We start from the raw sequence: 26,439 nt of genomic DNA, 5'->3' as shown, positions 1-26,439 counted from the left end.
TTCCTGATTTTGATGAAATGATTGGAAAATAATTTAAGTTTAACCTAAACCATGTTCTTCCAGGGGGAAATATGGATCTATATTCAGAAACAAAAAGATGAGCTAAATGTTTAGAGATACCCTTCATACTCTGCACGAACACTTCCTTGGATGGCTTCAGGCTTGAGGAATCATATTCACCTTTTTAAACATTTTTTTCCTCCCCGAAAGGCTGCTGAATGATTGAGTGAATAACATCCACCAGGCTTAGTTGATATTGGTAAATGAATACGAATAGCCCATTGATTTTTCATTAACATTTTTACATAGATAGGGTAGTATACTTCCCCTAATCTGTGATATTGGATCGTCTTTTCTGACAGTTGCTTTAACCATGTTCTCTGGTCCTATAAAGTTAGTCTATGAGGACTCATTTTCAGTGATGTTCACATGATCTCTTCCTTATCTCTTAATACCTTTCACAGCTTTTCATAAATTTCCTCACAGGGCTAATCAGTAGCCAAAATATGTAATGAGTCACAGTATTATTTTTCAGAAAAGTCTTAAAATTGATACATGAAATGTAAGAGGAAAATGAATATGCAAAAAAGTTGAAATAAGGGTAAAAATACAGTGCATTGGTGCATTATTACCTATGGAAGAGTAACAATATACTTTTTTAAACCTGGATCTCCAATGCCAATAAAATAGTGCATAAATTTCAATCTTGAGATTGAAACCAAATATTGTCTATTCAATGAGAATGCATTTAGAGACTTCCAGGAGTTGAGAAAACTAGTGCTTTCAAATGAAAAGCAAACCCTGGTGCTTTTAATTAACTTTATTCTGCATAATAAAAGAATGAATGCTAAAGAACTTCCATGAAAGTAATTTTAATATAATATTTTATGATGTCTTTTAATTTATACATCCAGAAGATTTTGGCTTTTTTTTTACATGTGTTTTGTCATAAATTTACTCAATCCAGAGAAGGTAGGCCCAGTAGATAAATAAGTCTTCAAAAGTAGTAAACTAAGAAAACACATCTGCTAAAACAAATACACAATCTAGGTACTAGGAAGCCATAAAGGGACATACAATAGAGAACTTTGCTGGAGGGTGTTTGTGGTACAATAACAACCTCAACATCACCTAATTTTAAAGAATAAGTGTTTCCTTTAAGCCTCCTATGACTTCCAGGCACTGGACTGTGTTGCAATGGGTGAAGGTCACACTTGCTGTAACTTGCAGACATGCACAATGCAGTGGAGGAGTTCACAGGAGATTTCAGCACAGATGTTGGGTGGGCTGGGAAGAATCAATGGAAGAGTTGTATGGGACTCACACAAAGTCTATTAAACGTAGTGTTGGGATGCCTGGGTGGCTCAGTAGTTGAGCGCCTGCCTTGGGCCCAGGGCATGATCCTGGAGTCCCGGGATTGAGTCCCACATCGGGCTCCCCACCTGGAGTCTGCTTCTCCCTCTGCCTGTGTCTCTGCCTCTCTCTCTCTGTCTCTCATGAATAAATAAAATCTTTAAAAAAATAAACCTATTTCCCACAACTCTAGTGTTGTGAGAAAAAGGAAGAAAGTGACTTGGTATGTCACTGAAATCTGCTACCCACAAGCTATACACATATTCTATTTAAGGTGAGTTCCACAATCATTCACAGAAAAGTTACTGTTACTAAGAAGCAAAGAAACAAAGCAGATATTGGTAGCCTTTGGTAGCAATGTTGAAGTGCTGCAAATATCTAACACTCCTCAAATGTGGTTACCACATCTTAGCGGGTTGATAGCAGTGAAATGTTGAGAAATAGAGTGTGATAGAGCAAAGGAGGCAGATACACTATGGTGGGGTAAGGTCACCATGTTCACAAAGTGGAAAAATAAAGCTAAGATTCACTTGTCTAGAGCCTCCCAAATAATGTACAACTAGGTGATTCCTCCTCACTTTTTTTTTATTGTTTTGCTGTTCCTATGTGATTCTATTGTGATTCTATTCTACTTTATGCATTACTATTTATTTTATTTTTTAAATTTTATTTTTTAATTCATGACACATAGAAAGATGATAGAAAAGAAAGATGATAGATATAGATAGATAGATGATAGTTGATAGACAGATAGAGGCAGAGACACAGGCAGAGGGAGAAGCAGGCTTCATGCAGGGAGCCCGACGTGGGACTTGATTCCAGGTCTCCAGGGTCACACCCTGGGCCCAAGGCAGTGGTAAAATGCTGAGCCACCCAGGCTGCCCAATTATTATGTATTTTAGACAAAGCTTTCAGTACAAGACACTATCCTAATCCCAAAGGTTTTCACCTAGAGGTTAGGGACCTTTTCTCCATTGAGCAATCTTTTTATAGCTTTTTTAAAATTCTAAGCATTTTTTGAAATGCTTCATATATATTAACTCATTTAACACTCATGATAACTTTAAGGAATCGGCCTGTGTACAGGCCTGTAGAAGAAACACAGACACACTACATGGTTTCAGACCTAATATGTGGCTTGGATTCAAACCTAGATATCCTCACTCTTTTTTATGGACATAACTAGGGTTAATATCATTTAATATTTTTTTAAAAAGAGAAATTAAAGCTTACTACTTTGAAACCACTGGAAGTAAAGAAATGAAATGATTTACCAAAGTTTTCCTGCAGAATGCTTACCTAACTCTTTAACTGAGGGAAATTCTTCAAAATAATAGTAAATATTACTATCATTTTAAATGGAAAGATATATCATTTGTGCAGGAATATAGGTCATAACAATGACATATAGGCTGAAACATCATAAAATATGGCCAGGGATTCAGATGTGAACAGTCGCAATTCTAAGGTCTCCAGCTTAAATTATTTCCTGCCTCCTTCTCCCATCTATCTCTAACATAAGGTTGCTGGTGGCAATCACTGTAGTATGTCTTGACTTTGTGAGGTAGCAGGAGGAGTTGGAAAAGCTGAGTGTGAGTAAACATTGATCAATAGCTAAGGACAAAATCCTTACACTTCATTAAAATATGCAGTATCTTTCCCTTTTCTGAGGATTCTCAATGTAATTAAGCTTTAATTTACAGAGAATTGGGAAATTGGTAAACAATTGAAGTAATAGCACAAAGGTGGTTCTCACTGGGAAGAAAGATCATGGACACATCTCTGAAAGTCAACAGGTACTATATGACGTCTGAAAAGCTTTGGAAAGAATCCCTGCTCAAGCACCAAAAGCTTTGCGATATTGAATGTTTTCAAAGTTGCCTTAACTGGAGATTTTGCCTGTGAAAGAAAGGAAAGCAATGGATCATTGTTATTATCAGTTCACTTAACAACTCCCCTGTAGATGAAAGGGCACACTAGTTCACCAGATTCGGGCTCCACACTTGAACCTTTGCTAATTAACTCTTCGAGTTTGTTCCTTGTGTTTTCTCCTAGAAGTCTGGCAGAAGAACAACAAATAAGCAACTGAAGAATGAGAAACCACACAGAACTCACAGATTTTATCCTCCTGGGATTGTCAGATGACCCACAGCTTCAGGGGGTGATCTTGGTCTTTCTGTTCATCACCTACATGCTCAGCATCACTGGGAACCCGACCATTATCACCCTCACCCTGTTGGATTCCTACCTCTAGACCCCCATGTACTGCTTCCTCAGAAACTTCTCCTTACTAGAGGCTTCATTCATGACTATCAGCATACTCAAGTTCCTGGGCACCCGGATTACAGGAGATAAAACCATTTCCTTTAATGTTTGCATTGTTCAGTTATTGTTTTTCATTCTGTTGGGAGTCACTGAATTTTACCTGCTGGCTGCCATGTCCTATGACCGCTACGTGGCCATCTGCAAACCTCTGCATTACATGACCATCATGAATCCCAGAGTCTGCATACTCCTTGCCTTCTCTTCATGGCTGATTTCCTTCTTAATCGTATTCCCGGTGCTCATGTTGCTCTTAATTACTGTAGATCTGATATTATTAACCATTTCACCTGTGATTATTTTCCCCTGCTGCAACTTTCTTGTTCAGACACAAAATTCCTAGAGATACTGGGGTTTTCCTGTGCTGTGTTCACATTAATGTTCACTCTGGCATTCATAGATCTGTCCTGCACATATATCCTCAGAACAATTTTGAGGATTCCTTCTACTGGTCAGAGACAAAGGCTTTTCCACCTGTTCTTCGCACATGATTGTCATCTCCATCTCCCATGGCAGCTGCGTTTTCATGTATAGTAAACCCTCAGTGGAAGACAGAGTGTCTCTGAGCAAGGGAGTTGTTGTGCTAAACACATCAGTAGCCCCCATGATGAACCCCTTTATTTATAGCCTAAGGACCAAGAAGTCAAGCAGGCCTTCATGGACAGGGCAAGAAAGATTGTATTTTTCTCAAGGAAATGAAATGCTGTGAGGTGTCATGAATTAGACACACATTTTGCAGAGCAACTAAAAATATGCAAACATGAAATTTGAGCAACTTGTTTGAATCACAGTGGCACTTACTCTTTTTTTCTTTGATTTCTCTTTCTGTTTTCCTTTCTAATAATTTACAAGCACATTTAATATATTTCCTGTTCAATTGAAAGAACTTCATATGTCCTTCTGGTTCCCATTTTTCTGAACCCTTTGTTAGTTACACTTGTGCAACAAGCATAAAGCAAGTAATTGTTTACTTTGTAAAGTTTTGTTTACGAAAACAATTACCATTTGAAATGGAGGAGACACTGTAAATATTGATGTGATATTTTAGTCTATACAGAAAGTATAATTTTTTTTATTTTCATTGATCTCTGTCAGAAATTCCCTTTACCATATTGCAGTGTCTCTAGGAAAAAAACTTCTTCAAATGCTATATGATTTATTAAAAACTGTGAATGCTTTCTTTTAAAAACCAAAAAAATACTCCTTACTACATAGGGTATGTCCATATAATTCATCTATTAGTAAACAAAACAAAACATAGATCTTTAACAATATATACTTTTGCAGGCATGGTGCTAAATACATCCCCATATTTTCAAATCCCATAATGACTCAATAGATATACAGGTAGATGGACACATATATACATTTGTATACACATATTGTAAAAAGTAGTGAAGAAATAGATGTCTTAGATATGTAGGATAATTCCACTTTCTCTAATTCCTTGGCACTAGGCTCTGCTTTCTGTCTATGTGAAATATGTATGTATAGCTCCTCCTGTAGGTTTGGACTAGTTTGAAACTGGGCATGTATTTAAGTTATTTAATGCCTTAATGGCAAAATCATTTAAATTTTGTAGAAGATAAAAGTTTCTTAATGGAGGAAAAGTTTCTATTTCATATTAAGTTATAATTTCACCTGTTAATATACTCTCCCACTCATTCCACTTAAGGTATTAAATATCTAAAATATTTTGGAAAGACATATTTGTATGTGTGCAGATGTATGTGTGAGAAAGTGAAAGATTATAAATTCTATAAAGTATTTTAGATAATATAAACCACTTTTAGTAAGAAAAATATACTATCCTCCTAATTAGTGGTGCAAGACTCCTAATGATCTCTAAGCAATATATTCTTTTTTTTTTATTAACTTTTATTGGTATTCAATTTACCAACATACAGAAAAACACCCAGTGTTCATCCCGTAAAGTGTCCACCTCAGTGCCCGTCACCCATTCCCCTCCAACACCCGCCCACCTCCCCTTCCACCACCCCTAGTTCGTTTCCCCGAGTTAGGAGTCTTTATGTTCTGTCTCCCTTCCTGATATTTCCCAACATTTCTTTTCCCTTCCTTTATATTCCCTTTCACTATTATTCATATTCCCCAAATGAATGAGAACATACACTGTTTGTCCTTCTCCGATTGACTTATTTCACTCAGCATAATACCCTCCAGTTCCATCCACGTTGAAGCAAATGGTGGGTATTTGTCGTTTCTAATTTCTAAGCAATATATTCAATTGAGAAATACAGAGCAGGAGTTGTTGAGAAAAAATTAAGTGAAAGAAAATTGAAGGAGACTCAAAATGTAAAAGAAAACTTATGAATGGTATTTCAATTTCATCCTATCTGATGTATAATTTGGATGTTAAAGCAGGCAAATCGTTGACACACTTAGGGTTTCTATAGGGATAGAAATTAATTTGTCAAGCAGATAGCATAATTAGCTAGCAATAAGTAGTAGCAGGTGTTATTAATATTGGTCTCTATAGCTCCCTGCTAGAATTGTGAATAAGTACAAATGATATTTGTGAAAACTTAACTTGCAATCTATCCATTTATATTTTTAATGGAATGATACAGTGTTGTTAACACTAGGCAATATGTGGTACAACAATGTTCTTCAACATAATTCATCTTCAACATCTTCAGAACTTATTCATCTTATAGAATTGAACTTTATACCAGCCAAAAGCAAGTCCCTATTTCCCACAATGCTCCTTCCCAAAGCAGCAACCATTCTACTCTCCATTTCCATGAGTTAGACTAATTGTAACATCTCATATAAGTGGAATCATGCAATTTTTTTATCGTTGTGCGTAGTTTGTTTCACTTAGGGTAATGTCCTCCAGATTAATTAGTATTGTATCATATCTCTAAAATAAATGAAATGGAAGAGAAAGAAATAAACATCCGTGAAATGATCAGCTTTTGTCCTGCAGAGCCTTTCCGATGATCCTGATCTTCTGACTGTGATTTTAGTCTTCTTAGTTATCACATGTATGTTAAGCATCAACGGAAACCTATCATCACCCTAACCTGGGTGGGCTTTCATCTACAGATGCCTGGGAATTTCTTAGCTACAAATTCTCGTTCTTAAAAATCTCATTTACAATTATATGTATACCTAGATTTCTGAGGACAATTATCACCAGGGATAATATCATTTTATATAACAGTTGTGCAGCCCAATTATTTTTATTTATTTTCATGGGGGCGACTGAATTCAAATTCTAATTGCCACATCCTTTGATCACTATGTTGCCATTTGCAAGCTCCTTAGGTATACAACCATCATGAACAGGAAACCCTGTAACCTATTTATGCTATGTGCATTGCTGGGCAGATTTCTGACAATTTATACTCCTCACCCAACTGGATTACTGTGTTTCCAATGTCATTGATCACTTTGCATGTGGCTGGCTATCTTTCCCTTTTACTACTATCTTATTCTAATACATAGCTCCTAGGAGTAATTGGCTTTTTACTTTGTTTGGTTACTTTACTATTTACTTTGGCATTTGTGATTTTGTTCTAAATATACATCACATCTGCTAATCAGAGAAAAAAGTTTTTCTCTACTTGTCCTACTCACATGATTGCCATTTCTGTTTCCATTTGTGTTAATTCTTCTGCAAAAGAAAAAAAAAGAAGCATCATTGACAAAAGAAGTCGCTATTGTCAATAATTCTGTTGCCCTCATGCTGAATACTTTTATTTACATCCTAAAGGACCAGAAAGTACACAATCCTTCAAAATTTGGTCCTTGAAATACTGTTTCATGCAAACAAATACAAGTTTTGGGTAGTATTAATGAACGTTATCATAAAGATTCAACAAAAGAAAATGAAATTTAAACTAATTTGTACTATCTTCCTATATCCATGTTACACTACAGGAAATGCTGAACTCACTTGCTAAACATGTTTGATAATATGGATGTGACTGAGTTGTGCCTTCCTTTAAAACTATCTCTAGGTTCCAGGTCAGTGATTTATGACTGTGAATATAAAATGTAGTTATGGAACATAAATCATTTGTTAACTATTCTGATTAATCGAAATGTCTTATCAAACACACTAATTCCAAAATATATATAAACTCCTGTGTCTTTTGCCATATTATTCACAATTGCCAATACAGGAAGCAATTCAAGTATACACTGATAGATGAAAGGATAAAGAAGATGTGGTGTGTGTGTGTGTGTGTGTGTGTGTGTGTGTGTGTGTGTCTAATGGAATATTGCTCAGCCATAAAAAGGATAAGATCCTGCCATTCAAAACAATATGGATTGACCTAAAGGATGTTTTGTCAAATGAACTAAGTCAGATAGACAGATACCATACAATTTCACTCATATAGAATCTCCAAAACAAAACAAAGCAATGAAAAAACAAGCAAACAAAACAGAAACAGATCCATAAATATAGAGAACAAACTGATAGTTGCCAGAAGGAAGGAATGGAGAGATGGGCAAAATGTGTGAAGGGGAGTAGAGTGTCCAGACTTTCAATTATGGAATAAATAAGTTACAAGGATAGAAGGTACAGCATAAGGAATATCAACGCTATTGTAATAATCTCCATATGGTGGTAGATGGCAGCTACACTTGCAGTGAGCATAGCATAATGTTCAGACTTGTTGAAATGCTGTTGTACAACTGAGACTAACGTGTGTTAACCAAACTCCAATAAAAAATGTTTTATACTGTTATGACTTATAGTTAACACTGTTTCAATCAATTTATTAAATCTTTTTTCTCTTACTGATATCAAAGTATTTTTTCCTTTTAAAAGTTCTCTGAATCAGGAAATAAATATCTATAGCACCATTGTTTTTCCATACTATCTGTAGTGCCTGTCCAATTCTTCCCTTTGATTAATGAACTTGGATGCTACTACTTACAAATTATTTGAAAGTCATGTATTGTATTTTGCTAGACATGAAGCCATGCAGTATGTCTTTTTTAAAAAACTTCTTTTCTTCATTATTTTTTTTAAAAAAAATATAACGTAAGTGTTTAGGGAGCCGTGAACTTTTAATTTTTAAATTTTTATTTTTTTTTTAATTTTTATTTATTTATGATAGTCACAGAGAGAGAGAGAGAGAGAGAGAGAGAGAGAGGCAGAGACACAGGCAGAGGGAGAAGCAGGCTCCATGCACCGGGAGCCCGACGTGGGATTCGATCCAGGGTCTCCCAGATCGCGCCCTGGGCCAAAGGCAGGCGCCAAACCACTGCGCCACCCAGGGATCCCAATTTTTAAATTTTTAAAAGAACTTTCTTTCTTTCTTTCTTTCTTTCTTTCTTTCTTTCTTTCGACAGAGAAAGCATGTGAGGGTTGGAGGACAAGTAGATGGAGAGGGACAAACAGATTCTGCACTGGGTTCAAAGCTTGAAATGGGGCTTAATCTTACAACCCTGAGATCATGACCCGAGCAGAAATCAAGGGTTGGCCGCTAAACCAACTGAGCCACCCAGGTGCCCCAAGGCAGCCACTAACTCTTGTGTTGCCTAAAAGTTTGATAGGAATTTCATAAATGATAACTCTTCTATAGAGAGCATACATTCTATATCATATGCAAAACCAGGTGTGCTCCATACCATATTATATTTAATCTCCACGGCTATATGACAAATTAGACATGATTATCCTTTTTTACCAATGTGTAAGTTGTTGCATAATTTGCCCAAGGTCTTGAGCTATAGCAGTCAATATAATAACCTAATTTGAAAAACAAAACAAAACAAAGAAAAACTTGTTTGCTCTCTTTTATACATATTTGAAATCCTATAAAGACTTGCAAATTTTGCATAGCTTTTACTAGAATAAGCACAATTTTACCGGTGTTTTTACTCACATTATTTCATCTGCACATAATTATATTATTACAGTCTAGTCAGGGAAGGTACTAACTCTTACTGTAATAATTGGCATATAAATTAGAACTCTAATCAATTAAAATGAGAACTTTTCAACTGCCACTGCTGGTGAGCAATAAACAGGAAAAACAATATTATAACAGTATTATGATACCAAAAACTCTCACTAGAAGGCAGATTAATAACAATGGAATCAAGGAACACTTAGTACAATGTGGTAGATTACCAGTTTTAAAAAAATGGCGTGACATAGAGACGCATTCAGTAGAGATCTACATTAGGAATTAAGATATTTGGCTGATAATTTCTCCCTGAAAAACAATGTCAAGGAAAGCAAACTTCACACTTAGTGAGGTTGTTTCCTTGTTCGGGTTTTTCTTTTTATGTCACATTGGACTCTGTCCCCCAGGATTTCCTTTCTAATGGCAATGTTTTATGTGTTAGTAGTTTATGTACATTCCTGTTCCTCTTCTGACAATTTTGATTCACTGATTTATTCCCCTTTAATGAGTGGCAGAGAGAAGAGATATGATATTAAGTACTTGTTCAAGTTGAATCTCCATGGAAACCATGCCAAAGAGCTTTAAAACGCTTTCTGATACTTTTTTTTTTCATTTTATATATTTGGTCCTTTCTTACTCTGTACAGTTAAATAAGCATATTCCTCCTGTGGAAAAAAATGGGAAGGATAAGACAAAATGTCAGTAATAGAAAATATACTTTTTCAATGGCAAAGGAAAGGGTATCAGAAATGCTGGCTCCCCTAGATGACAATGATGGAATTTACTAATATTTTACTATTCCAGCCATTCTGTGTTTGCAAACCTATACGAAAAGTAAAGTCAGGCATATAGAAGGTAGTGAACATCTCTCAAACCTTATCATTGGTTCATTACTGAGTTCAACTTTTTATCAGATTAAATGGAATGTATTAGGGTTATAATTTGCAGCTGTTTGTATCAAATAAAAAGAGGATAGTACATTCTTTTATTACATTAGTGTAGTCTTTCAGTTAAAGACAGGAAGTTACTGTGTTTCCATCTGTGTGTTTCCAAATGAATACGGGCTATGTGGTACACAATTCAAGAGAACAGACTTTAACTGCATATCACATTTGACACTAGTTGCTAGTGTATGAATTGATGTAATGTGCATAACCTCTCTAAACCTCAGTTCTTCATTTAGGAACAAAGATAATAAAGTGTAGCAACTGTGTTATAAGAACTGAGATAAATAAGTCCTTAAATACTACCGAAATAAATAATGACTTTGCTAATGTTAAGAATTAATTCCAATGAAAAGAAAAGTAAAATAAATAAAACAGCTACTTATCTGTCCTAGTAAGTGCCACATAAATTATAGATCATGAGGTTTTGACCAGATATTCGACCTAAACCCCTTACAGATATGTGCATTACTACTTCTGAAAATACTATTAAATGTGATTTAGTGATTTTTCTCTTGATTTGTTTCTATATACAATTGCATGACTACTAAAAACCTGAGTCTACTCATCTTCATTGAATCAAAGAAGCATAAAATATTCAGATTGATTCAGGGAATGGTCATCTAAAATGATTATGAGGAAGTGTAAAAGATAATTCCAACAGAGCAATTCTTCCAACCATTCAGTGGGATCAACTGTGGAGATCTTGTCTTTCACACAGGCAGAGAGAAGGATTCCCATGAACTCTAATTAGTCAAGAATGAATAATCAGTGCCAGAAGTGTATTTTAGTGTAATTATGAAGCTGAGCTAGATGTTATTGTTATTATTATTAAATAAATAAATTATTAATTACTATTAATTAACTTCTTTTCCTTTTCTTTAATATATTAAGTTGAGCATGATCAATTACTTTATTGAACATTTTAATAAAGGAAAAAGAAACAGGAAAACATGATCAGAAAAGCAGATTGCTTTGGAGATACCCTCAAATATATTTTTTAAATTACTTTTATTAGGCTTAACTAAAGAAGAAGTCAGTAAATGTATAAGATGAAAAAAATAGACTTTCAAAATTAATACATTACTAAGGGAGATGTCCACTTAGAACAATAGAAATCACTTTGTTTTATTTAAAACACCAGAAATTAAGTGGAACCAGTTAAAATATTCTCTTGGACTGTCAAATGGACATTCTTTGAGACTTAAATCTCATGTACTTTTTTAGAGTCCTTTTCTTACCTTGAGCATCAATGAAATTGCCATTGACTAATTTATCAGATGTTCACTGTTAATATTTACTTGATGGTAAGGATTTCAGAAAGGTAAGATATTGATATGTTTTAAGAACAAAAGCCCTGAAGATGTTTTCTAGCCTTCTTATTTAGCCAATGTTCAGTATTATTTTTTTACTTAAATTTTAAATGGCTCAGTGAATCTGCCTCCAAAATCCTTAGAAGGCAAGTCAAAATTAATTGTGATAAAAGGAGTGGAAGGAAATGTGTATCTTAGTAGCATAAGCCATTACACTGAACTGGAATAAATATAAATAAATGTATATTTAGATGATGAGATAACTAAATGAAGGAGAAGTATTCCAAACGATCTTAAATGTTATAATCTAATTGTACATCAAAGTGGGATTTAATTTAAGGGCAGAAAGAATAGCTTAAAATGTCTTAAATTGTTCCTAGGTAGGAATAATATCGTGGATGATAGTGCTGTCACTGCTATTCTAATGCTGTTGTATGTGTAGTGTGAGGAAAAGAAGTAAATGAAGGTTAGTGTGATACAATCTTATCTAATTCTATTCATAGCCAGGGCTCTTATTCTGAGATAAAGCTAAAAGTGGTTTCATAAAAATACTGTAGTTCTAAGTTCGAATGGTACATTGAAATTGCACTGATAGGCATTTTGCTTGGAAATATATATATATGTATATATTATATATATATATGTATATATGTATATATGTATATATGTGTATATATATATATGTATATATGTATATATATATATGTATATATGTATATATGTATATATGTATATATATATATATGTTTGCTGGCCCTGTCCACTGAAAATACCTAGAAAGGATGATCGAACTCATAGTAATTATCACAGCTAGTCCCCAGATTCTTCTTCTTGATTTACCATTTCCTAACCAATGTAAGGAGATTTCTTTGGAAAAATGACTCAGTCTAGGTCCAATACAGAAAAATATAGCATGAGCCTGGGAACACTTGTGCTGCAAGATGAGAAGGAAACAATTAAATAAGAAAAGTATACTGTCCAAAAGAGGATTTTTCCCTGTAGCAAAAGCACTTCAAAAAGAGAGTGATGCTAATTTAAGCCTCCCTTGAAATATTTATGGCAATCATTAATGTGACCTATACAATAAATACAAAATTTATAAAGCCATGTATTCATAAAGATACCAAGAAAAAGATCCTAGAGAACCAACTTTGACTACTGAATAGAAATAAGGTAGTTTTTCATCCGGGCTTTTCCATATAAACCGTAACAATATATAAACAAATGGTAAATGACAGATTCAGAGCATAACTATTTGCCACACATAATCAATTAATGGATCCAGCCATTAATCAACAATGGCTGCTAAGAATAAAAAAAAAAAGAAGACAATTAAACGTGTACTTCCTGTTGAAAGTTGCCAAAAATAAATCCCAAACCTAAATTTCTGCAAAACAATTCCCAAACCTAAATTGGGATTAAGCCTCTATATCAAAGCAGCAATTACAAAAATTCATGAAGATGAGCATGCTACCAATTGAAGCATTATTGCACATGTGCCCTCCATGAATATAATAGAGTTTCCTATGGCCTATTAATTGGGCTTTTAGGGTAAAAACAGAACACCATTTCATTATTGCAACAAAACTGATCTACAAGATTACCTTATTGTATACTTAAAGTTGCTGAGAGTAAATCTTAAATGTTCTCACCACAAAAAAAATAATAATAATAAATAAATAAATAAATAATAAAAATAAGAGAGAGAGAGAGAGAGTGAGTAAATATACAAGTTACAAGTGATATATTGTTAAGTAACCCTATCATGGTAATTGTTTCACAATGTACAACTATATAAAGTCAACACTATCATATGAGTGCTCCTTTACTAGATTAAATAAACGCAGTATATACTGTCATAAATTTGAGTTATGCCTGCTTTTCTTCCATTTTTCTCCACACTCTAATTCCCCTCTTCTGATAAGTAATTTCCAAAAAATCTTGCATCCCAGCTGTGATTTACTTCTGCATTGGTAACTATGTCAATATCTTAACTTATGTCACTATATGAACTGACAATTGTATTTTTATGTTAAATGTATGTTTTATTATTTTATTTAGGTATACACTTATTTGATATTAACTAGTTATTAAATAATATGCATTATTAGTTTATATAATTATGTAACAACTTTATACCTTTTTAGTAGTCACATATAATTTTCATTACCAAAATATTTTAGAAACATAAACAACATTAAAATAATCAAAATAATACATTTTCTAAAAAAAATAATAATAATAATAATATATTTTCTAAATCTTGAATAAACAAAATATTAGTATTAGTGGCAATATCTCTCTTTAAAATATTAAAAATATGGTGAATAAATATATAGGCAATGATGAAATATTGGATGGGCAAATTGACACTGAATTAAATATTGCTATTTGTGGGGCACCTGGGTGGCTCAGTGGATGAGCATCTGCCTTTGGCTCAGCTCATGTCGTGATCCTGGGTTCCTGGGATAGGGTTCCACATCAAGCCTCCATGGGGATCCTGCCTCTCACTCTGCCTATGTCTCTGGCCTCTGTGTGTGTGTGTGTGTGTGTGTGTGTGTGTGTGTGTGTGTGTGTCATGAATAAATAAATAAAAATCTTTTCAAAAATTGCTATTTGAAAAAAAAATTGCTATTTGTACTGAGGTTTATTTTTTTTTTTTTAATTTTTATTTATTTATGATAGTCACAGAGAGATAGAGAGAGAGGCAGAGACACAGGCAGAGGGAGAAGCAGGCTCCATGCACCGGGAGCCCGACGTGGGATTCGATCCCGGGTCTCCAGGATCGCGCCCTGGGCCAAAGGCAGGCGCCAAACCGCTGCGCCACCCAGGGATCCCTGTACTGAGGTTTAAATTAACATGTGTATTAGTATTTTAAAAATGACCAAAATATGTGCTTTATAATAGCTATTATTTAAATTAGAATTATGAAATAAACTTGCTTCTCAATGCTTCAACACCAACAAAGCCTAAGGAAAAACAACAAAGAGGATATATTTAGAAAAATTTATATTTCCAGATGATTAAAAATAGATTGAGGGTTTATTTTTTATAAGAAAGTAAGTTTCACAACTGCTTTTATTACTCATGAAATGTTAAGTAATTGTGATTAATGGAAGTAATTATTTTGTAGAAGTCAACATTTCAGGTCCTCTGTGGGATACAAAGATGAACACAATTATTCTCAAGGGAGATTCACTATAGAGAAGAGTTAAAAGGCTACTGAGAAATGCAACGATGGCTTCCAGAAATCCCTCATGATCTATAATAGAGCACAGATATGGCCTGGACTTGGCCTTGTTCCCAGGAGATCAATGAACAACTTTGTTTTGAGGCCCAAACAAGTAGACTTGGAAAATTTGAGCTATAAGTGCAAGCGAAGGGAAGCCAAACTGAAAATGTGTACTCATAACTCGATGATGGTATACCCCTCTCAGTCCTCTCTTTAAATATTGCTTTCCTAAGTTTTAATATTAACATTATTGAAGAGGACTATCATATCATTTCCACATTTTTTAAGGTTTCTAACATTCCATATGTATTTTGTGACTGTTTCTTTTGAGCCAATATGAAATAGAGACAGGGCAAATCAAATTTGACTAGAGTGAACTTTGCTAGAGAGTGGCAGAGAAGCAATGATTTGCATTCTATTCTTCACGGCACAAGTGTGACTGTTTAAAATAAAGGAGGAAACTGACATAATTTTAGCAAAGAAAATCTACAGTATAGTATATCTGGCACAGGTGGGAACTGCCTGAATATGCTAGCACAAATAGAAGACATTTTCCTGTATGTTTCTGAAGTAATCTTATGGCTCAACGGTGTCATATAAAGGTAAGTATGAGGAAGAATTTCAAGAGAATAAAATTGTTTTTCATAAAGCTAAGAAAGGAAGATGTTCAAATGGAAAATGCGCTGGGCAACAATCTTGGTGACAGAGCTGCTAAGATCTGAGGCCAGTACTTAATTTCCCCATTTGTGCTTCAGTGTAGAATTTTAAAAAGGTAAATATTGGCTGTCCCTTAAGCAAGAGGTAAAGGACCTGTACTCTGAAAACTGTAAAACATCAATGAAAGAAATTGAAGATGATACAACCAAATGGCAAGATCTTCCATGCTCATGGATTAGAATAACAAACATTAGTAGAATGTCTATACTACATAAAGCAATGTAAACATTTAATGTAATCTTTATGAAAAACTAACAGCATTTTTCACAAAAGTAAAAGGAACAGCCTAAAATTTTTATGGAATTACAAAAAAAAAAAACCCAAGTAACCAATGCAATCTTGAAAAAGAACAAAATTGGAGGTATAACAAAACCATACTTAAACCAAACTCAAAACAGTATGGTACAGGCGGGAAAGTAGATACAGACATCAATGGAACAGAATAAAAAGCCCAGAAACAAACCATGATTCAATTACTCTTTGACAAAGGAGACAAAAATAGGCAGTGGGAAGATCATCTTTTCCACCAGTGGGGCTGGGAAAACTGGAAAGCTACATTCAAAGGAATGAAATCGAAACACTTTTTTACACAAAACACAAAATTAAATTCTAAATGAATTAAGGACCTAATGTGACACCTGAAACCATAAAAATTCCAGAAGAGAACACAGGCTGTAATTTCCCTGATATCCGCTATAGCAACATTTTTCCTGACGTGTTTCCTGAGGCAAAGAAACAAAAGCAGAAATAAACTATTGGGACTTCATCAAAATAAAATCTCCAGCCCACTGAAGGAAACTATCCACAAAACTAAAAGACAATCTACCAAATGGGAGGAAATATTTGCAAATGACATATCTGATAAAGGGTGATTCTCCAAAGTATAGACAGAACTTATGCAACTCAACTCCATAAAAACCAAATAATTCAATTAACAAATAGGCTGAAGACATGAACAGACATTTCTCCAGTGGACGCAACCAGATGGCCATCAGACACTTGAAAAGATGCTCAACGTCACTCACCATCAGGAAAATGCAAATCTAAACTAAACTGAGTTATCATCTTACACCTGCCAGAAAGGCTAAAATAACAACTAAAGAAAAAGTAAGTGTTGACAAGGACATGGAGAAAAAGAAACCCTCATGCACTGATGGTGAAAATGTAAGCAGCCGCTGTTGATCGAGGTTTCTTTAAAAAGTAAAGACAGAACTACCATGTAATCCATTAATCCCACCTCTGGGCATTTGTCCAAAGAATATGAAAACTCCGATTTGGAAAGATATGTGCACACCTATGTTTTTGCAGCATTCTTTACAGTAGCAAGATATAGAAGTAGCTCAAGTGTGCATGGATGGATAAATGGATAAAGAATGTGTGTGTGTGTGTGTGTGTGTGTGTGTGTGTGTGTGTGTGTGTGGAGAGAGAGAGAGAGAGAGAGAGAGAGAGAGAGAGAGAGATGAACTATTACCATACAAAGACAAGAATGAAATTGTACCATTTGCATCAACATGGATGTATGTAGAGAACACAGTGCTAGCAGCATAATATAATGCTCAGCAACATGAGTCAGAGAAAGACAAATATTTGATCTCACTATGTCGAATTTAGCAACAAAACCAATAAACAAAGAAAAAAAGAGGCAAACCTATAAAGAGCAAATACATGGTCACCAGAGGAGAGGTGCGTGGGGGAATGAGTGAAATCTAAGAAGGGGAATAAGATCTCATTTATTGGGGCAGCCCGGGTGGCTCAATGGTTTAGCACTGCCTTCAGCCCAGGGCATGACCCTGGAGACCTTGGATCAAGTCCCGCATCGGGCTCCCTGCATGGAGCCTGCTTCTCCCTCTGCCTGGGTCTCTGCCTCTCTCTCTCTCTCTCTCTCTCTCTCTCTCTCTCTCTCTCTCTCCCCCTCAGGAACAAAATTAAAAAAGAAAAAGATTGCACTTATCTTAAAGAGCACTGAGTAATGTGTGGGATTGTTGAATCACTGTATTATACACCTGAAACTAATATAACACTGTACCTTAAGTATATGGGGTTTAAAATTCTAAGATTGACTTAGAGTCAATTTAAGAAGAAAAAAAAAGAATTTTCAAGGAACGTTCTTGAAAGTTAAGGAGAGACTAGGGAACTATGTCAAATTAAAGGAGACCAAAACATTATGAAAATTAAATTAACATGTAGTTATAAACAATGTTTTTTTCTATAAAGAAAAATTTTTAGTCACTGGTGAAACTTAAATAGGCTTGGAGAAGTACACGTTAATAATGTATCAATGTTAATGTCCTGAAAATAACAGTTATATCATGTTTATTTAGTAGAAGATTCTTTTTTGTTATAAGAGCATCAAATGGAATAAATGACCTACATGGTGTATTTGATGGCTTTTTTTTCTTTATATTTCATGTTGTTGCAAATTTTTAAAAATCGCGCAACATTTAAGTACTTCCAATTTGGAGCGTGGGTCACCAGCTAATGAAATCCTAACATAGACTAAGGAAGCAAGGGAGAGATTTCTCTTTGGGGTAAACCTTCTTAATGTGCAGAATTGGTCATATTGTCCCAAGACAGTGGAATATCTGAAATTTGTGTTGACATTAAGTGTAGAGTTTAAATTATTTCTAGTTCTCTTTTGGGAGAATATCTGTTCTGTTTTGCATTTCATGAAATTCAGTTTGTGCTTACAGTAATTCAAAGTAGTTTATTTATTTCGTTCTTTGTTTTTGGTTTGGTTTAGTTTTATTTTGTACATAACTGGTATTCCCCCAGCATTAGTCTCCAGGGAACATTTATTTTTTTCTTTCTTTAAAATTTTTAATTAATCCCCTGTGTCTCTTATGAGCAAAACAGATCAAACCGTTCTGTTTGTTAGTACACACTTTGAAGCAAGAAATATTCGTTACAAAATTTGGGTTCCTTTCATATGAGAGATTTCCCAAGACATCTTTACATCTAGAGCATTACATTTTCATTTATGATTTTTATAGAGACATTTTCCTTCATTTTAATATACAAGAAAAGAAGATAGAGAAAATGAACCGTATCTGGCCTCGAAGAAGATTCTAATTGAATTATTTGTAATATCTGGGTTGTCATTTAATGACTGTGAGTGGAAGTGAAAGTTATTAACAGATGCATATAATTTCCAGAATGCATATTTGTTTTTAGAATCCTTCTGGAGAAAAGCTTTGCAATTAACTTTCCTCTTGAAATATTGAGTTTAAAAATATATTATAAAAGAGAGAATATTTATCCTTTATTTTTGACCCCTGTTTCTACATATTCCCATAGGGGGAAATTCACATCAATGTATCCTAGATATGCTAGGTCACTTGTAATTTGTTTTTTGTTTTTTTTTTCACTTGTAATTTGTGATAAATATCTAGATCTTAAATGAAAGTAATCTCAGAAGTACAAGTGAGGTAGAATTCCCTGACTTTTGAACTGTCATATATTCTTCTTTTTTTATGTAGATACAAGAGTCAAAATTTCATGATTAAAAGCAACTGATATGAGAAGACTGAGGTATGTGAAACCAAAGAAAAATAATAAGTAAGTAAAATGAGATAAAGAGACAATGGGGAATTACTGCATCAGGACAAAATAAATAATAGTATATGTCAGGAAATTTCAATCATACAAAAAAGTGTATCTCATTATTTCCATATTTCACCTCTGTTTAAAATGTGTTAGTGGGATCCCTGGGTGGCGCAGCGGTTTAGCGCCTGCCTTTGGCCCAGGGCGCGATCCTGGAGACCCGGGATCGAATCCCACGTCGGGCTCCCGGTGCATGGAGCCTGCTTCTCCCTCTGCCTGTGTCTCTGCCTCTCTCTCTCTGTGTGACTATCATAAAAAAAAATAATAAAATAAAAATAAAATAAAATAAAATGTGTTAGTGAGCTAAGGAGTTTTGAATAAACATTACAAGTTGACATTGGTATCGTTTTTGATGTGTTACAAGAACTTTCTTAAATAATATTTTAGATATTCAGAGCAAATACAGACAAGCTGATGTTTTACCTAGAACATTGAAACAGAATTAAATAATTTGGAAATGATCAGCTAAAATTTCCATTTTCTTTCAGGTTTATTTTTTTTTTCTTTCAGGTTTAAATAGGTTAAAAGAAAAACAAATTGGTAGTGTCGTTATCATGCCTGTGCAAAAGTGAAACAATCAGTCAGAGGCGCCTAGGTTAATCTGTGCTGTATTTTTAAGTATCATCTGTCTTGTTAAATTGGATCAACCTTTTAAACTTGCTTACATTTCTGATTATATTTTTTTCTGAGGTTTGTTTTAAAAAAAATCTCTCTTCTTTCCACTCTTGGAGATGTTTTCCTATGTTGATTTCATAAGCCTCAAGTCTAAAATGAAGAACCAGTCAACAAAGATCGAGTTCTTTCTCCTGGGACTGACCGATGACCCACAACTGCAAATTGTGATTTTTACGTTTCTCTTCCTCAACTATGTGCTGAGCATGACCGGAAACTTAACCATCATCCTTCTCACCCTGCTACATCCCAGCCTCAAGACTCCCATGTATTTTTTCCTCCGAAATTTCTCCTTTATGGAAGCTTCAATGACAACAGTCTGTATTCCCAGATTCCTGATAAGCCTCATAACTAAAAACAAAGTCATTTCCTACAATTGTTGTGCATCTCAGTTATTCTTTTTCCTCCAATTAGAAATTGCAGAATTTTACCTGCTGGCTGCCATGTCCTTTGACCGTTATGTAGCAATCTGCAAACCCCTCCATTACCTGATCATCATGAACAACAAAGTGTGCTACCAACTCCTGTTCAGCTCATGGGCCGTGGGCTTTCTGCTGTCATTTTCACCATTGGCTGTGGGCCTCACACTGGATTTCTGTGTTTCCGGAATAATCGATCATTTCATGTGTGACATTTCCCCTGTGCTGCAGCTTTCCTGCACTGACACTCGTTTCTTGGAATTGCTTTCGTTTGCCTTAGCTATTGTAACACTTCTGGTGACCTTACTGTTAGTGATTCTTTCTTACACATACATTATCAAGACCATTCTCAAGATCCCCTCTGCTCAGAAAAGAACCAAGGCTTTTTCTACTTGTTCTTCTCATATGATTGTGGTCTCCCTTACTTATGGTAGCTGCATCTTTAATTACATAAAGCCAACAGCGAAGGAAAGGGTGAATTTGTCCAAAGGTGTAAGTGTTATTTATACCTCGGTTGCCCCTTTATTAAACCCTTTCATTTACAGTCTCAGAAACCAGCAAGTCAAACAAGCCTTCAAGGACACACTCCAAAAGATTTTCTCTCTTTCCAGAAAATAAAGAGAAGATTCAAGTTTCAAATCTTGGAGAAAAAAGTAAATAAAAATTTGAAATCATTTTGTAAGTTTAGTTATTCTGTCCTTCAGAGAAATATGAGTGGAAAAATTAAAAGATATTTAATGCTGTAACTCCTATCCATGTGGCCCTAAGAAGAAAAAATTTAACTTCAGGTTTATGTTCTGATTTATTTTACTATGTTAAGTCAGGACTGTTAACCATCTTCTTTTCTAAGGCAATTACAAGGGATAAGTTCATGTTATTATATTAAAGCCCCACAAGGCTTTCCAATAGGTTTCTTTAAAACTAGTAGACATCTTTTAGATTGGGTTTGTGAGTACTTTTTTCATTCTTGGTGTTGTCTTTCTACTCTCCTGTTAGTGTCCTTTGGTCACGAAAGTTTTAATTTTGATGAAGTCAAATTTTTTATTTTTTATTTTGTTGCTTGTGCTTTGGGTGTCATATATAAGACACCGTTGCTTAATCCAAAGTTGCAAAGATGGATACCTACCACTTACACTAAGAAATTTGTTGTTTTATACCATACTTTTAGGTCTTTGATTTCTTTTTTTTTATATAATTTTTTATTGGAGTTCAATTTGCCAACATATAGCATAACACCCAGTGGTCATCCCATCAAGTGCCCCCCTCAGTTCCCGTCACCCAGTCACTCCCACCCCCTGCCCACCTCCCCTTCTACCACCCCTAGTTTGTTTCCCAGAGGTAGGAATCTCTCATGTGCTGTCTCCATCACTGATATTTCCCACTCATTTTCTCTCCTTTCCCCTTTATTCCCTTTCACTATTTTTCATATTTCCCAAATGAATGAGACCATATAATGTTTGTCCTTCTCCGATTGACTTATTTCACTCAGCATAATACCCTCCAGTTCCAACCACGTTGAAGCAAATGGTGGGTATTTGTCATCTCTGATGGCTGAGGAATATTCCATTATATACAGAGACCACAGCTTCTTTATCCATCATCTGCCGCTGGACACCGAGTCTCCTTCCACAGTTTGGCTATTGTGGACATTGCTGCTAGAAACATCAGGGTGCAGGTGTCCCGGCGTTTCACTGCATCTGTATCTTTGGGGTAAATCCCCAACAGTGCAATTGCTGGGTCGTAGGGCAGGTCTATTTTTAACTCTCTGAGGAACCTCCACACAGTTTCCCAGAGTGGCTGCACCAGTTCACATTCCCAAAAACAGTGCAGGAGGCTTCCCCTTTCTCCACATCCTCTCCAACATTTGTTGTTTCCTGTCTTGTTAATTTTCCCCATTCTCACTGGGGTGAGGTGGGATCTCATTGTGGTTTTGATTTGTTTTTCCCTGATGGCAAGTGATGCGGAGCATTTTCTCATGTGCATGTTGGCCATGTCCATGTCTTCCTCTGTGAGATTTCTGTTCATGTCTTTTGCCCTTTTCATGATTGGATTGTTTGTTTCTTTGGTGTTGAGTGTAATAAGTTTTTTATAGATCTCGGATACTAGCCCTTTATCTGATGTGTCATTTGCAAATCTCTTCTCCCATCTAGGTTTTCTTTTAGTTCTGTTGACTGTTTCTTTTGCTGTGCAAAAGCTTCTTATCTTGACGAAGTCCCAATAGTTCATTTTTGCTTTTGTTTCTCTTGCCTTCATGGATGTATCTTGCAAGAAGTTACTGTGGCCGAGTTCAAAAAGGGTGTTGCCTGTGTTCTCCTCTAGGATTTTGATGGAATCTTGTCTCACATTTAGATCTCTCATCCATTTTGAATTTATCTTTGTGTCTGGTGAAAGAGTGGTCTAGTTTCATTCTTCTGCATGTGGATGTCCAATTTTCCCAGCACCATTTATTGAAGAGACTGTCTTTTCTCCAGTGGATAGTCTTTCCTCCTTTGTTGAATATTAGTTGACCATAAAATTGAGGGTCCACTTCTGGATTCTTTATTCTGTTTCATTGATCTATGTGTCTGTTTTTGTGCCAGAGCCACACTGTCTTGATGACCACAGCTTTGTAGTACAACCTGAAATGTTTCTATTGAGTTAATGTTTGTGTATGGGTTAAAGTAGAGAGTAAAGTCACCTTCTCCATGATAATAGTTATCACAACATGCTTTGTTGAAAAGGCTATTATCTTCCCATTGGATAAACTTGGAACCCTTGTTAAAAATCAATGGACCATAAATGGGTCTATTACAGGAGTTTCAGTTCTATTCCTTTGAGCTATTGCTCAATTGCTATGCCAATATCACATGGTCTTGATCACTGTAGCTTTATATTAAGTTCTGAAATTGGAAAGTATTTCTCTTTCAATTTTGCCCATCTTTTTCAGTATTGTTTTGGTTACTCAGGGTCCCTTGCAATTCCATATGAATTTTAGGATCAGAATGCTCATTTATGCAAAAGATTCCATTGAAAACTTAATAAGGATTACATTGCATTAACTCTATGGGTCAGTTTGAGACTATTATCATCTTAATTAACAATGTCAAGTCTACTATACGATAACATGAGATGTCTTTTTGTTTATTTAGGACTTTTTTAATTTTATGTTTTTGTTATTTCTTGGTAAAAATGTGGCACTTCCTTGGTTAAATTTACATAAAATAACTCCTGCAACTGAACAACAAACACTCCACAATATATAGACAAAGGACTTAAAGAAGATATACAAACAGGCAAAGAGCACATGGAAGGATGCTCGAGAAGAGTAGTTATTAGGAAAATGAGAGTCAAAACCAGAAACATACCACTTTACAGCCAGTAAGACAGTTAAAATACGTATGTGTATGTGTGTGTACCTTTGTGACTCTGTCCGCACATATATGTTGGTTATATCTATCACAAACAATAACAAGTGCTATTGTACATAATAACAAGTGATCGTGTACAGAATTTGGAACCCTCATACATTGCTGGTGGGATTGTAAAATGTGCAGCCCCTTGGAAAAATACAGCAGTTCATCAAGTTAAATACAGAGGGGCCATATAACCCAGAAATTCTTAACCTAGGAATTGAAAACATAGGTTCACACAAAAACTTTTACACACATTTTCATAGAGGCATCAGGCATAAGAGCCAAAAAGCAGAAACCACGGAAGTAACCTCCAAGTGATGAATGGACAAACAAAATGTAGGACAGGTATATGTCATTTTTATTTGCTTTGCACTGTTGCACTTTACATACACTGCATTTCTCACAGTTGGAGGTTTGTGGCGATCCTGCATCAAGAAGTCCATTGGTGGGCAGCCTGGGTGGCTCAGTGGTTTAGCGCCGCCTTCAGCCCAGGGCATGACCCCAGGGTCCCGGGATCGAGTCCCACATCGGGCTCCCTGCATGGAGCCTGCTCCTCCCTCTACCTGTGTCTCTGCCTCTCTCTCTCTCTGTGTGTCTCTCATGAATAAATAAATAAATAAAGTCTTTAAAAAAAAAACAAGAATTAAGCTGACTCTCTTCTGCCTGTGTTCTCTAAATGGAATATTAAAGCTGAACGGCAGCACATCTGTTTGAACAAGGCTTGCTAAGGTTTAAAGCTCACTGTGGAGACCTACTGCTCAAGGAAAGATTCCTTTCAAAATATGGCTTTCTATTGGCAGTGCACCTGACCATTCAAGAGCTCTGTGTAGAGGCACCATAAGATTCATGTGGTTTTCATGCCTGCTAACACAATAGCCATTCTGCAGCCCACGGATCAACAGGTAATTCTGACTTTCAAGTCTTATAATTTAAGACAGACATTCTTTTTTTTAATAATAAATTTATTTTTTATTGGTGTTCAATTTGCTAACATACAGAATAACATTCTTAAGTCTAGAAATGCCATAAACACTGATTCCTATGCTGGATCTGGGCAGCAAGGTAAATAGAACATTTTCTAGATGCCATTAAGAACATTTGTGATTCAAAGGAGGAAGCCAAAGAGTATAACAATGAACAGGAGTTTGGAAGAAATTTATTGCAACCTAGGGTATTTAAAATATTTTCTGTGTGGAAATAATTGAACCACAGATTTTGGTCAAAGTTATTCATATTATACAAATGGTAGTGACCCTTAGAAGAAATTAGAGGTATGATTTATTTATGTCTGTTTGGGGAACTTTTCATATGTTAACCCATTTATGAATTAAAAATTCCCAATTCATTCTAGTTATGTCAATGTAATCAAATTTTATACCTTACATGAAAGCATATTCAATCATTTTATTCTAATTTATTGGCATATAGCTGTTCATAATATGTTTTTTAAATCTTTGTATTTCCTTGGTGTTGGTAGTGATCTCTCCTTTCTCATTCATGATTTTATTAATTTGAGTCTTCTCTCTCTTCTTTTTAATAAGGCTGACTAATGGTTTATCTATCTTATTAATTCTTTCAAAGAACCAGCTCCTGGCTTTGTTGATCTGTTCCACAGTTCTTCTGGTCTCGAATTCATTGAGTTCTGCTCGAATCTTTATTAACTCTCTTCTTCTGCTGAGTGTAGGATCTATGTGCTATTTTTTCTCTAGCTCCTTTAGGTGTAAGGTTAGCTTTTGTATTTGAGTTCCTTCCAGTTTTTGGATGGATGTTTGTATTGTGATGTATTTACCCCTCAGACCTGCTTTTGCCGCACCCCAAAGATTTTGAACAGTTGTATCTTCATTCTCATTAGTTTCCATGAATCTTTTTAATTCTTCCTTAATTTCCTGGTTGACCCTTTCATCTTTTCGCAAGATGATCCTTTTTTTTTTTTTTTTAATTTTTATTTATTTATGATAGGAACACAGTGAGAGAGAGAGGCAGAGACACAGGCAGAGGGAGAAGCAAGCTCCATGCACCGGGAGCCCGACGTGGGATTCGATCCCGGATCTCCAGGATCGCGCCCTGGGCCAAAGGCAGGCGCCAAACCGCTGCGCCACCCAGGGATCCCCGCAAGATGATCCTTAATCTCCAAGTATTTGAGGTCCTTCCAAACTTCTTGTTGTGATTTAGTTCTAATTTCAAGGCATTATGGTCTGAGAATACGCAGGGACGATCCCAATCTTTTGCTACCAGTTCAGACCTGACAAATAGGCATATTTGGATTAAAGTTATGCTGTCAGTTATATATGGAATCACAAAACATTGTAATTGTAAGAAATCATAAATGTGCATTTTCTTACAACATGAGTCTTATATTGATCAGGTTTCAGTTGAAGGTAGGATTTCTGTGATCACACTGGAAAGAAAGGTGCTAGTGGAGGCAGTACAGCTTTTAAAAGTAACGAAAGAGAGAGGGAAGGAAAAGTTTGAGCACCGGAGAGATGCTGTTGAAACAAACACCAAAGATCTCACTTTGAAACCCTGTGAGAATGGTTCAAGTAGTTTAATGGGAAATCACAGTGACTCTCAGGTATTTCCGAGAAAG

The 26,439-nt window shown here is 35.3% G+C and overlaps 1 protein-coding gene and 1 pseudogene across 3 annotated transcripts; both read left to right on the top strand.

The window, feature by feature from the left end:
- Positions 1 to 3,445: 3,445 nt before the first annotated feature.
- On the top strand, positions 3,446 to 4,374 carry LOC112911289 (olfactory receptor 6C1-like; annotated as a pseudogene).
- Positions 4,375 to 20,139: 15,765 nt separating this feature from the next.
- LOC112912764 (olfactory receptor 6C6-like) lies at positions 20,140 to 22,861 on the top strand. Of its 3 annotated transcripts, none has more exons than XM_072765078.1 (2): positions 20,140 to 21,055; positions 22,854 to 22,861. In XM_072765078.1, the coding sequence occupies exons 1-2, from the start codon at positions 20,140 to 20,142 to the stop codon at positions 22,859 to 22,861; spliced, it is 924 nt and encodes a 307-aa protein (XP_072621179.1). The 3 variants fall into 3 exon arrangements, with proteins under 3 accessions (XP_072621179.1, XP_072621178.1, XP_072621177.1); XM_072765077.1 differs by lacking the exon at positions 22,854 to 22,861 and adding an exon at positions 21,924 to 21,982 and having other exon boundaries at positions 20,140 to 21,043; XM_072765076.1 differs by lacking the exon at positions 22,854 to 22,861 and adding an exon at positions 21,928 to 21,982 and having other exon boundaries at positions 20,140 to 21,050.
- The last annotated feature ends 3,578 nt before the right edge of the window (positions 22,862 to 26,439 follow it).

This window comes from Vulpes vulpes, chromosome 8 (genome assembly GCF_048418805.1).
Source record: "Vulpes vulpes isolate BD-2025 chromosome 8, VulVul3, whole genome shotgun sequence".
Taxonomy (NCBI): Eukaryota; Metazoa; Chordata; class Mammalia; order Carnivora; family Canidae; genus Vulpes; species Vulpes vulpes.
The sequence above is the reverse complement of the archived record's forward strand: the minus strand, read 5'-3'. Positions and strand labels throughout refer to the sequence as shown.